At 31.6% G+C, this 14,563-nt stretch overlaps 1 protein-coding gene and 1 pseudogene across 1 annotated transcript; both read right to left on the bottom strand.

Annotated features, from left to right (window-relative positions):
* Positions 1–6,591: 6,591 nt before the first annotated feature.
* On the bottom strand, positions 6,592–8,081 carry LOC112493424 (uncharacterized; annotated as a pseudogene).
* Positions 8,082–11,958: 3,877 nt separating this feature from the next.
* Positions 11,959–14,563, bottom strand: LOC107420089 (GDSL esterase/lipase At1g29670). The gene is made up of 5 exons (XM_048472892.2): positions 14,252–14,563; positions 13,584–13,714; positions 12,978–13,223; positions 12,537–12,783; positions 11,959–12,432 (listed from the first exon to the last, which is right to left on the bottom strand). The coding sequence occupies exons 1-5, from the start codon at positions 14,505–14,507 to the stop codon at positions 12,212–12,214; spliced, it is 1,101 nt and encodes a 366-aa protein (XP_048328849.2). The 5' UTR covers positions 14,508–14,563; the 3' UTR covers positions 11,959–12,211.

Raw genomic sequence — 14,563 nt, 5'->3', positions numbered from 1 at the left:
GTTGGCTTGGAATGGCTTGAAAAATGACCAAACGGACGAAAAATATCAAACGGCTGCCACCAGCTTCAAACAGCAGATCCCGACACATTGGTGGACGGTTTAGCAAGAAACTTGACTATCTTGGTCCCGAAAGGTGGGCAACGTGGATGGCCAGCATATGTAGATATATGGTGGCTGAAATTAGGCAAAACGGCAGCAATCCAATTGAGCGTTAAATGGGTCCGATGTGACTCGGACCCATGGGTATTAAAAGAAATTTCTCAAATTTGAGGGTAAAACATGTATTTTAGGATTATTTCCTATAAGGCATGCTTCTCAAGACTTATATAGAGCCTTAGGTTACTAATAGAGAAAAACTTAGGACTACTTTAAACACTGATATAAAACTGACATTTAAAATTTCTCAAAACCATAAATTTTTATCGTAACTTGAAATTTGTCATGTTGCTAGTCTATAAACTCATATTTATGAGCTCTACACAATGACATATCAGTCAAACCAATATCTTGACCATAGAAAAAGTCAACCTAGGATCCACTTATTATCCATTTGGTTGAACCTAGTCAAACTTGTACAATAAAAGTATTTTAGTACGGGTTGTTATAACCTACTCCTCTCAAAGAAATTTCGTACATGAAATTTATACCTTAGTTTTAGAAAAGGTGAGGATACTGACCCCACATTTGATCCTCTTGCTCCTAAGTTGCCTCCTTGACTAGGCGATTTCTTCAAAGAACCTTCACTAAAGGAATTGTCTTGTTGCAAAGCTTTTCTCTTCCCTACTTAGAATCAACACTAGCTGCTCCTCATAGGATAAGTTGTTCGTCAACTCAATCTCTGGTATCTCCAACATATGTGATGGGTCTAAGATATACGTGCAAAGCATGGAGATACGGAATACATCATGGCTTCGAAAAAGCTCCTCCATCAAGTCTAACTTTTAAGCCACTGGACTTATCCTTTCAACTATCTCATACGATCCAATATAGCGAGGACTTAGCTTCCCTTGCTTTGCAAAGTGTATTACTGCTACTTCCTTCCATGGAGAGAGCATCGAAAATACCCGATCCCCAACTTCAAACTCGATATCCTTTCCATGCACATCTGCATAGCTCTTTTGCCTGTCCTGTGCTGATTTTAACCTAGCTCGTATAATGTTGACCTTGTCCATTGTCTCTTATACAATCTCAGGAACTAGAAGTTCCTTTTACCTGTCTCATTCCAACATAATAGAGTTCGACATTGCTTCCCATACAATGCTTCATAAAGTGACATTTAAATGCTTGAGTGATAGCTATTGTTGTAGGTGAACTTTGACAAAGATAGATATTCATTCCAATGTCTCTTGAACTGTAGTACACATTACCTCAACATGTCCTCTAAAGTCTGAATAGTCCTCCTGGATTGTCCATCGGTCTAGGGGTGAAAAGCGGTACTCAAATTCAACTTGACACCTAGTTCCTTCATTAATCTATGCTAAAACTTTAATGTGAACAGTGGATTTGTATTATATATAATCAATACTAGCACTCCATGCAAACCTACTATATGATTCATAAAGAGTTCTGCTAACTTCTTAGGGAAAACCCTATCATAAATAGGTAGAAAATGTGCGGATTTGGTGAGTCGATTCATTATCACCCAAATACTATCATGTCTCTAAACTGTAGGAGAAAGCTTGACTATAAAATCAGTTATAATGCGGTCTCATTTCCAGTCTGGGATGGTTGAATGCTATAGGAGTCCAGAAGGCTTTTATCTCTCTACCTTCACTTGCGGGCAAATGAAACATTTAGATATATATTCAGCAACTTTTTTTTTTCATCCCTAACCACCAATAATATTCTATCAGGATATAGTACATCTTGGTACTACCAAGGTGCATAGCATAGGTAGAAATATAAGTTTTTTTTCCAATATTTGTCTTTTTCAGCTCTTCATTGGCTGGAACACTGAGCCTAAAACCAATCATCAAGGCTCCATTGTCTCTAATAGGGAAATCTGACTTCCACCCTTGTTCAACTTTCCTTCTCATGCTCATCAAATAAAGATCTTCAAATTGAGCCTTAAGAACACGATCCACAAGTATTGATTGTAGTTGGAAGCTAATAAAAATGCTCTTGAAGTATGCATCCACAAATCAATACCCAACTATCACAACTCAACCGTCAAACTAAGCTATACTATCTGCACATAAGCTAATGAGCCTGTAGACTTCCTACTTAATGCATCAACCACCACATTTGCCTTACCTAGATGGTAGTCATAGTGCAATCATAATATTTGAGAAACTCCATCCATCTTTTTTGTCTTAAGTTAAACTCCTTTTGAGTAAATAAATACTTATGACTTTTATGGTCTATAAAGATCTGACAAGTAGTTCCATACAAGTAGTGTTTCCAGGTCTTCAATGCGAAGATCATCACAACAAGCTCTAAGTCATGAATTAGATAATTCAGCTCGTGCTTCTTCAACTGTCTAGAAGCATAAGCAGCAACTCGTAATTCTTTAAAAATCCATCCATCAAAACAAAAGGAAAGCTTAGAACTTAATTCTAATTTCCTTAAATCAAATACCAGTGTCACAAAGTTAAAACTAAAATTGATTTTTTTTAACCCCCCATTACACTCCTAGTACTTGTAATTATAAGATCCATGCCCCTCATTAATTATCCAACTTTCTTATCCTCAACAAACATCGTTGTTTTCACCAATTTCATCAAAGTCACAAAATAAAATTTCTCATACTTATTCTAACGGAAGGCTTTACATTGCTTATAAAGTTTAATATAATCCTCAAGATTGTCAACATTAAAGAGTAAAAATCCAAAAGATCAAGTCTGAATCCTCTCAACATCTCAAATATCATTCTTGTGGAAACATCAAATTCTTCCAATTTCAAACAAACTTTAAGAATTCATACCTCAAGTAATAAAGAAATTTAAATCTTAATTCTAATATCATAACCAAATACTAAGAACTAATTACTGGATCTTCAAACCGTCAGCAAACATTCATCATTTTCTAGCTCTGCCCCAAAAATTGTATTTTTGAAAAGGTCAAGTTATCACCAAGAATATCAACCACCTTAAATTCATAAAACATTATCATCATAAAGCCCTCAATCTCTAGGAAACAAAATATCAAAACCAAGATCTAAAATCATCACCAAAGGCAGATGTCATAAAACCAACTTATGAAATTTATAGCTTAATTCTCAACAACTTGCCCCACATAAGATCACCGAAATTGTATCAACAAGTCTTGGTCTATACTATGTTCTTATATCAATATCTTAATTTCCATAAAACGAAAATAACTACTCTTGAACATCTAACTAGGTCAAAAAAATCCTTCTTTGGGTGTGGAACTTTCCAAGTAACACCCTAAAGGAACTGAAGTCATCCTATCAAGACCCATCCAGAATCCTTTCTCGGAACCCTAGATAAGTTCTGATTGCAGGGGAAACCCTAGCTAAAGAGGTAAGGAATTCATTACTATTCTCCATTGGCCTCAATTTCATCGGTGGTAGCCGAAAAACGGTCAGGAAGTTTTAGCCAAAGTTCAACTTATCGTCTCTCACAAACAACAGGGAATTGAGTTGAATGGACCTCAAAATTGAGCTTGGGAGGTCCAAAAATGGTGGAAAGGGAGGGGGGTCAATTCAGCTCGGGGTTGCCAGATCACCAAAAAAAGGACCTTGCTGTCACCGGTGACGGAGGCCTGATCCGGAAACGGCTAGCCATATCCTTCGGCTATCAACCAGACTTCCCATCGGCTCCCCACCTTTTTGGCGCATGTCAACAATATGGTGGCCGGAGAGGGTGTTTTCCAATAGGCCGAAAGGAAGAAGGAGAGAGAGGGAGGAGGATAGGGGGAAGAAAGAAGAAGGAAGAAAGAAGAAGAGAGGTCCCCCCGTGTTTCCCCACATGGGGGAAAAGAAAAGAAAGAAAAAAAGAAAAACAAAAGAAAAAATAAAAATATGTTAAAATAAAATAAAATAAAATAATATTATAATAATATAATGGTACATAGTATAATTGGATCATTCGGTATCTAATTTATGTAATTTTATAGTTGTATAAATTATTTTAAGACGATACACATTAATGTCTTTGGTTTAGTTGTTAAAGCTTGAAAAATATTTTATTATATTACAGACACTCGTGTTGAATCTAGAGGCGATCCTGCGGAGGAGCAGGAGTGAACATTGACAGTATAGTGAGTGATTATATTTTTAAAATATTTTTGGCATGTAGTATAATATATATGTAGTTTGAGTATTTTACATATATACATATCGTTTGATTTAAATATTTATTTTTTGCATATATGAATATCTACTTTTACATATATGTGTTATCATTTCATATGATATTTGACAATATTTCAAATGGTTTCCAATTTTATTGAGTTTATAATAGACTTGTGGTATTTAATTATCTTGGTATTTGAATTGAGATTTTAATCATCTTGGAAAATAATTAATTTTGAAAAAGTGGATTAGAAATTATATGTTTTTAAGTATGTTTAAGTATTTTATAATTTTATTTGCTTAAAAACGGTTTATAGTAATATGTATTTCACTATGCTATTTATAGTTTCAACATGAAAAGATGAATTGGAAATTTTGAAATATTTAAAAAAATAGTTGGATTTGAATATTAAATTATGTTTTATGATACAATAATTTTTGGAATGTTATGATCTTTAAAGATTGTTTTATGGATACTGTATTATTTATTTTTTTAATTAGTATACCATATAGTATCATTGTATCATATCAGTATTATATTATAGCGCAAGTTTGCCACGATATCTATAGTATGCTAAGACTTGTAAGGTTGGGTTTATCCCAGTTTATTATTATCATAACATCTTTCGTACATTAGAGGCCGTGAGGATGGGTTCACCTTACAGGTTTATAGTACCATGTCACCTTAGGATGATAAGGGTCGTGAGGTGGATTTATCCCGCAGATTTCATTTTGTTTATTGTCCAGTGGTGTTCCAAGATGCCATGCATCACTTAGCAACACTAGATATAGATGTTTTGAAGAAGCAGATCGGCGTTAGACATATAAGCCTTTGATTATACATTGGTTTTGTTTAGCATAAGTACTAGATAATGAAAGAAATTCATAAGAATAAAACTATCCTATTTAAAATAAATTTTTATCTAATCAAATTAAATTTTTATATATAGAGATAAATCATATTTGAAATTTATATTAAAAGATTAAAAATCAAAAGTCAAAATTGAATTTAAAAAGTAATGTAATTGAAACTCAAAATCATATTTTATCTGGACCTCCTAACTCTATAAATAAAGGAAAAAGCCAGAAGAAAAGGAAGTTCGAAAAAAATAAAAATTCCTAACAAATAATTGTGGAAAAGTTAGAGAGAAAAAAAAAAGAGAGAGAGAGAGAGAGCATATAAAAGAGAGAGAGAAGCAAACAAAATTTAAAAAATTTTAGCATTGAGATGGCTTTCATGGATGAAAATTTTTTTTTTTGGGTTATAAATTTAACATTAATTATTTATCTAATATCTTTTCTTTTTTTATAAATCATTTAAGATTTTGCCATTAAATTCATAGGATAGAATAATACCAAGTCCTCTCATTATCCCAAATATCATTTTTGAAAAAAATCTTTAAACAAACTCTAAGAATTTATTCCTTATGTAACAAATAAATTTAAATCATAAATCATAAATCATAATTTTAATATTACAATTAAATATGAAAAAACTATTTACTAAGTCCTCAAACCAATAAAAGAATCCATCATTTTTTTATAATTTAGCTATGCTTCAAAAATCATACTTTTTGGATTTTCATTAGAAATATCAACTATTATAGATCCATAAAACATTGTTAATATAAAAATCTCAATCTCCAAAAGACAAAATATCAAAATAAAAATCTAAAAACCATCACAAAAAAAATACAAAATCCACTTATGAAATTCTGGACTTTATTCTTAATAACTTGTCCCATATAACATCGTTAAAATGCAACAATCACTTTAAATCTATACTAGGTTCGCATGTTAAAATCTTAATTTCTAAAAAAATAACATGTCCAATAACAAAGTCAACTTCAAATGGCTAAATCCCATCAACCACCACCTTCCAAGGTGGCAAGTTAGCTTGAAGGCTATTAATTAAATAAACTACCTCGATCTCCCGGACACTGCTATATGACCTATTATGAGAAGAAAAAAAAAAAAATATATATATATATATATAGTGATGAAAATATCGAAGGTATAATTTTATGGAAATATCGATGGAAATGTCGATATCGATGGAAATATCGATAAAATTACGGAAACTATAAATATTTAATTTCGAATATAAAAAATTTAATTTCTCTTTAATTTCAAAAAAAAAAGAAGCAACTAGAAAGAATTACTTTCTCATTCTACTATCAAATTGGAAAGAATTGCTTACTCAAAACCCCAACCTTTATTTCCTAACCGATCTTAAAAAGAGGACAGCTAAAAGAACAACTAAAGTAGCTAAATCATAAACATTCATGGTTCATAGTCCTATTAATGTTCTAGCAAGACACATAAACCCAATTTGATTGAATATTTTGATTTAATCCCACTGTTAATTACAATATAATATGACAAATTATTTTATACAACTGATTCTACATCACTTTAGGACAACTAAATTTACTGAAACATAACACAGGACACATAAATCTAGTTTGATCAAATATTTTGACTTAATACCATTGTTAATTACAATATATATTACAAATTATTTAATCTTCAGCAGCAGTTACACTCAGTTGACCAACTGATTCCACATCATTGGTTCTCACACCCTCTTTAATGGAGTAACTATGATGTTGTCTTGTAAACCTGGTTGTTATGTCCAAGAAATAGAGAATAAATGACATTAGATGAAGCATACATAGATATAGGACAAAAAATCCGAAGGAAGAAGGGGGCAGACAAGTAAAATGCTCGCAATTCGAAGGGCCAAAATAAGCTTCCTCTATTCAGATTTCTTGCAAGTTGCAACATACTCAATGGACTCTCCTTTTCCTGGCCTTGTAGGAATAGTGGCCAAGAAACTTATATAGACATAATAATAGACTGCACATTGCAAATAAAGGCAACAAGGAAGCATAGCGAGATGGAGAAGTATCTAATTGAAGAGAGAGTAGGACTCTTATTGCCATATATTAATTGTGATCTCGTGTTGCCAGAGTTCCCTGTACTACTTACAAATACACCAATCAGTGAACTAATAATTTAAAGGATAATTGCCAAGATCCACAAAGTGATTTTTGGACAACAAAACCAACCTTTTTAAGTGGTAGACTTTGAAAAATATAAAATGTCAACCAATTTTACAAGCTGCCAAAACCAATAACAAGTAACTGAAAAAAGGAAAACCAAATTTTCAAATGAAAAGAAATAACTTTCATGTTGGAAATTTGTCGAACGGTTGGTATCCATGTTCTACAAGAATCAAAGTCAATAGAGCTCCAAATCTGCTTCTCATTCCCATGAAACAAGAATAAAAAATTGAATTGAATACAAAGACTAACAGCCCATTTGTGAACTAATAATTCAAAGATTACCAAAAAAAATATAAAATTTATTGAAGAATGGAAGGCACCATCAAGCAGCTTGAGTTTGAAAATGGAGTTCTCCTGCAAGACATCATGAAGCTATCGAAGAAAGAACCACCAATAATCCCCTTGAAGAATTCGAAAAGAGAAAAAGACACCATCAGCAACTCCATGTGATTTGACTTTGAAGATAGATAGAAATCAAACATAGTACCTTCAGCATTTGGTTCTTCAAAATCATGAACAGGAGATCCAAAACGGTTGAAGTTGGCAAGATACAGAGCTATTGTTCTTTCTGCATATTTAACAATTCCTACAATAAAGACCAAAATGGTTGGAAACCATAGTTTGTTGTCAAGAAGTGTTAGAAGGAAGCAATAACAAGCATCAATGACTTCTAAAATGGACCCAAACAAATTCCTCAGCCAAAATTCATTGTCCTCCAGAGCAAAAGAAGTAATGGGATCAGGGCCACCATAGTCCATGGACCAACAACTCAAATTTCTACCGACAACCGAAATCTCCATCAAAATTCCATAAATATCCATTTGAAAATGAAGATTTATGTGGATATTCATCGACACTCTCGACATTCATCGACACTCTCAACATTTCCATGATAATCCATACAGAAATTTCTTCCCCCCCTCTATCGGTGTCGGTACTCGCCGACAACAGATATTGTCACTGGCATTTCGACCATATATATATATATATATATTTTAATTATGACTTTATCCAAAAAGGACCAAAAAAAGGATGAAAGTTATTAAAATAAGAAACGACAACCAAAAAAGATTAAATAAAAAAAAAAAGAGGGAGTATTAAATGGTAGGTCTAATTGGGCGGTTGTGGTGTATTAAATGGTCGGGCGGGGTCGGACGGGGTTTAGTTGGTTCTCATGGTAGTGTTAAGTTCACCAACGTTTTACACTTTTAATAAGTGGTATTGGCATTTTTCATCCAAAAATTATATTTGATTTTACATGTCATATCCAAACGATACTATTGATACTAAGTAAAAACTTCCATTGTTGATTCCTTTTCCATTTTATATCAAAACAATTACAGAATCAAGGGTAATTGTATCTTCTCTCTATTCTTAAGGACAATGTTGTCTTTTTGCAATTTCTAAGGGCAATTGCAACCTCCATGAAAACACCATGGTGTCTATTCAAAGGCACTACTTGATGCTTAAAAGTTGTTTTTCGCCGAAATTAGTGTTTAAGAACAGTCAACAAGTATTTATTAATTAAATAAATAACTTTTTAAGTTGTTTCAAAATAATTTAAATTTTGAACTAAAAAAAAAAATTTAATCTTATTTGGAAAACCAATATAGCATTTTGTGTAATTTTATTTTTACTACTCAATACATATCAGCTTTTAAACAGGAAAAAAAAAACTATTTTTCTAAAATAGATTTACAATGAAAAGCTTTATATTTAAAACAAAAAAAAAAATGAACTTTTACTTTCATGAGTTATAATAAACGACACTAAAATTGTGGCCATTCTTTTAAGGCCTTGGCCTCTTTAATCAAACGAGCATTCCTCTCCCATTAATGCGTGGTCCACAACATCAATGCATTCTGATCATCATAATCATTATACCAAACCCTCCCCTTCGAGAAAATCTTGGGTAGCACGGTGGTACCACGTCGTATTATACCACGTCAATACATTTATTGCCACATGTCACCTTTTTATTTTCAAATATTAAAATTTTAAAAAAGCTTTCTGCATGTTCTAGAAGAACAACGGTTTGTGTTTCAATTTAAGTTTCTCCTCCAGAAAATAAAGTTTGGTTCATGAAAAAGTGTGCTTAAAAAAAATGAATTCATTTATATATGGATTCCTTTGTGCACATCTTCGAATGGTGGCTTTATATATGAATGCTAAAACCTTTCCTTAAAGCATACATGTTACATAAATTATATGCTTCTTCTTTGAAAAATACCTTAATTAATTCCCAATTTTAATTCCTCATCAATTTCTTTTTCATCAATCTTTCTTGTAAAAATAAAAAAAAAAATATTTCATATAAAATTTTTAATATTTGAATTAATTACATAAGTTATATATATAAATATTAAAAATTAACATATATGAGCTCTGCCTTTATTGTAGTACAAAATGACATTATCATCTTGGTATATATTGCGGCCACCATCATCCATCTCTCCAATAAACTCATCCATTTGTATAATTGAATAACAGTGTGAGATAGCTTTAGAAGAAACCCGAAGAGAAATGAAAAATGCATAGTATCTAAGTCAAGCTGAAGAATAACTTCTCTTAGAGAAGCCAACTAAGCTCCAGAAAAATTGTATTTGCCAAACCAAAAATGTTATTGTTCTTTTTGAGTTAAATGACTTGCAAGATAATTTTGAAAGAAGAGCTGGACACTTTCACACTAAAGCATAGCTCGCTAACAATGGGTAAATGAATCCATTTTTTTTAAGCATGCTTTTTCATGAGCCAAACTTTATTTTCTGGAGGAGAAACTTAAATTAGAACACAAACCGCCGTTCTTCTAGAACATGCAGAAAGCTTTTTCAAAATTTTAATATTTGAAAATAAAAAAATGACATGTGACAATAAATGTACTGACGTGGTATAATATGACTTGGTACCACCGTGGTACCGAAGATTTTCTCCTCCCCTTCACATTAAAGCATTTAAAATTTTTTTTTTCATCTTTTAGTAAAAACAAAAATATATTTAGATACGTGGATACAATTATATGTAGATAGCGTATATATTTTTAATAGATAATATATAATAGGGCACATATTGAAAGTCTTCCAATAATATTCTTTCAACTGGCAGCTGCCTAATTTGTTGGACAACTGTGTTTTTATGTACAAGATATTGAATAACTATTAATTTTTAAAATTTAAATTAATAAAAAATAAATTTTTATTTAATTTATATTTTTTTCTAACACTTTCAATCAAATACATATCTGTTTTTTTGTATACCTGGCAATTCGGGTTGGTGGGTCATGTTCATGTCAATCCGTTTAATAATCGTGTCAAAAATGCCTAACCCGAACACGACCCATTTATTAATCGTGTCAGGTACTTAAAACACTAACCCGACCTGTTTATAAACAGGTCAACACGACACGACCCGTTTAACACGATTATTTTAACGGGTCGTGTTGATCTATTAACCCGTTAACCTGAAATTGACCTATTAACCCGAAAACTAACCTATTAACCCGTTAACCCGAAAATAAACCTATTAACCAGAAAAATTTTTTTATTTTATTTTTATTTTTATGTTTTTGTTTTATTAAAGATGTATTTTTTGTTTTTAAAAAATTAGTAATAGAAAATTATTTTTATAAAATTTTTAATTTATAATATTTTTTAGTTATTAAATATTATATTAGTGATAAAATATTAATTTAAAATTAAATTTAAATGGGTTGTAATAGGTATATAATCGTGTCGGGTTGAAACTGACACGCTTAATAAATGGGTCGTAACGGGTCAATTTCGAGTTAAACAGGTCAACCCGAAAATGACACGATTAATAATCGTGTTAAACGGGTTGATCCGATTATGATCCGAACCCATTTATAATAAACCCAAACCCATTTATTCTGTGTCGTTTTCTAGTCGTGTCGCCGTGTCATAATCCAAATTGCCAGATCTATTTTTTTGAATCTTTTTCTGAATTTTTATTTATGTTTTTTTAATTAATTTATTAAGCTGGAAGGCGGTGCAAAAAAAATAAGGAGCAATGGAATAGCAGTTTCTCCGCGTGTTGGTCTACTTTGTTTTTTAAATCCCATCTCACGCATAGAAAAGCACCATGCTCGTCAAGCGTGTTATTGATCCTAGGTTCAAGTGCGGTCGTGGAAAACCTAACACAAACATACGAAAGTATCATGTGTCCCAGGACGTAGGACTCCTAAATTCTATCCTCGAGAAAACCATGGGATAATTGTACATGCCAGCTTGAATCATCTAGCAACAAACTGACACGTGTGACCACCCATCATTTAATAATTCTTGTTGAACATACCATCCCTTTTCTGTATTCTTAGAAGTTAAAACCTAAAAGCAAAAATAAAATAAGAGGTTGTGTTCAAGATCTCAAAATAAATAAGAAATAAATAAAGAAATTATTATAAATGATAAAAAAAAAAAAAGAAATAAAACCTTTCAAATTTTACGAATACTGTGGCCTTGAGAACCATTTTTAACTAGAAGTTAGAAATACAAAATTCCCAGCTTTTTCCACAATATATAATAAAGTATTGATACGTACTTGTTACAATATGAATTTCATATTGGAAGAGGTTCCTTTGTACGTACGCATACAAACTCTAGTATCATTATATATTTAATATCAATAACAATATAATTCTTTATTCATCATCTGAATGTGCGTGGTATGACAATAATATAAATATAAAGCATGGTATTTGCGGTGCATTTTGAGCTAGCCACACAAACACATACATGCATACATTTATTATATGTAGATAGCATATATATATATATTTAATAGATAATATATAATAGGGCATATGAGAAGTCTTCCATTAATATTCTTCCAACTGGCCGCTGCTTAATTGGTTGGATATATAATTGTATCCTCATTAAGCTAGAGCTAACTGGCTGATATCATATGGATAAGCGTCAGTAGGCAACAGAGCTTTGTATGCTCTACTTGCAAACGCTACACTTGCAACCTCAGTTGGATGAAATGCATCCCAAAATACGTATTCATTCCTATTCGCACATGTATTCCCAAATGGAATACATCGAACTTGACCAATAACAACTTCACAACAAGTAGCATTTCTAACAATCAAATTACCTGAAATACCAAACCAAAAAAAAAAAAAAAAAGTTGAATATATATAACAAATAATATTGTTTACTCTTTTCAAATAAAAAAAAGATGGGAAAAAAAAAATGTACCAGATGAGGCATTGGTGGATGATTGAATTTCATAATTGTTAATGTAGATGGATTTAAAATTGGAAAAATTGGCGTTGAGGTCATCTACAAGAGATCTAAGTCTGGTGTTGAAAAGTTGAACGGCAATGTTAATGTTGTCCACACATGGACCGCCATTTGTACCATACGTAGCCACTTCATATGGAGTGCAACCTATCAAGCTCAATCCAGAAAGTGCCAGCTTCCTTGCCCCAAGATTGTACAATGTCTTTGGACATCATCAATTATAATTTTATTTATTTATTATTTATTTTATTTTGGAATCATTGTCCAGAAATATAACATAGACTTTGTCAGTATTGAAATGTCCAGAAAAGATATGTGACACTAATTGTTTTCTTCTATGTTTGAAACTATATATGAAATAATTAAAGATTGATATATAACTTAATAAGTAGAAACCTGTAATTGTAGACGCAATTGTTGAATGAGAACTATGGAATACCGCTCAGGAGTAAATAGTCTGCTAGTTGGGTAAAACTGGGGCAGGAAGTAGTTGTTCGCATAGTCGTTGCTGCCTATTCCAACCAAGTATACGCATTTGCTCAGGTGTTGAGCAGCCAATTCCTTATTTCCTAATATCTGCACAATTCTTGCTACTATAATTTTGTGATTTAGCAGCTGCAGATTCAAGCTTATCCGAGCACCCTGCAAAGTATAACAGAGTTGTTTGTGTGTGTGTGTGTGTGTGTGTGTGTGTTAGGACTATAGGAGGTGTCTGTCTTATCTTTTCTTTTGCACTCCCATACAAACATTAATAAAGAAATAAAATAAATTTAAATTGAAAAGAATAACTGCTTTTGATATCTGTACCGAATATTATACTAAGCTATTTTAATTTTTTATTCGAATATAAAATTTAAAATAATTCAATTCAACATTCTAAATGAATCCAAAAGTACTAGATGAATAATATATTTCATTAAACTAGAAAAAACAAATTGTTAACTTGTATAAATATATATATATATATATATAATTATATGTGTGTATATGAATATATTTGACCTCAGTGTATCCAGATTCATCACGAATACCGGATGAACCTGATGCATAGTTTACACCTTTGAGAATATCTGTCCCTGATGTTGCAGAAGCAAATGGTACTGGAAGGTATTTCTCAAAACCCAGAAGCTCAGCTGAAAATTAATTAATTATAAGTTCAGTAATTATCATTAATAAAATTTATACAAGCTGGTAAATCATATAATATATATAAACAAATTAAAAATGAAGAACCTTCTATTTTGATATATAAAAATAATATTTATTATTTATCGACGCAAATATATCTATATATACATATATATATTTATATGAAAATTATTATATGCTGTATTCAAATTTTTTATGTTTTTTGGGTAACCCCGTAAATATACACATTATCCAAATTTGTTACAAATTCAGATATCTTATGTGAAAAATATTATAACATGCCGTTTCCTATATCCTGAAGATTAATCAATTCGAATACACAATTTCGAACACATATGAGACCAAAACCGATTATTGATCAACCACGTACATAAATGTTCTCTTACCAAGTTATATAGACACATTAAAAACCTTCCGAAAATTGAAACTTTTCTTAATAAACATATAGCGGTACTTAATTTTTGAAAGAAGAGGAGGGGAACAAATAAAATAAAATAAAAGAGAAACGAAAAATAGCAGACCTACAACATCGGCATAATTGCGGCCATTGGAAAACCTTCCTGTGGGACCCCTGGGAAAGTCAATCCCATATGGAAGGTAATTGACTTTCGACAATGTGGGAAGCAAATTGTTATTCCCAGTATCCAACAAAGAGTCTCCAAATATGAACAAACAAGGCACTTGCGATACTCCCTCAACCAAATAATTGCATTGCAAATTTGAAACCAATAAGAGAGTCAAAAACCCCCAAAATATCTTAGTTAGCTCAAATGCCATTTGAGTTAAACAAAATATGATGAAATTATTGGCAAGTAATAAGGTAATAAGGTATG

Source organism: Ziziphus jujuba, chromosome 1 (assembly GCF_031755915.1).
Source record: "Ziziphus jujuba cultivar Dongzao chromosome 1, ASM3175591v1".
Classification (NCBI taxonomy): Eukaryota; Viridiplantae; Streptophyta; class Magnoliopsida; order Rosales; family Rhamnaceae; genus Ziziphus; species Ziziphus jujuba.
Note: the sequence above shows the minus strand (reverse complement) of the source record. Positions and strands in the feature narration are given on the sequence as shown.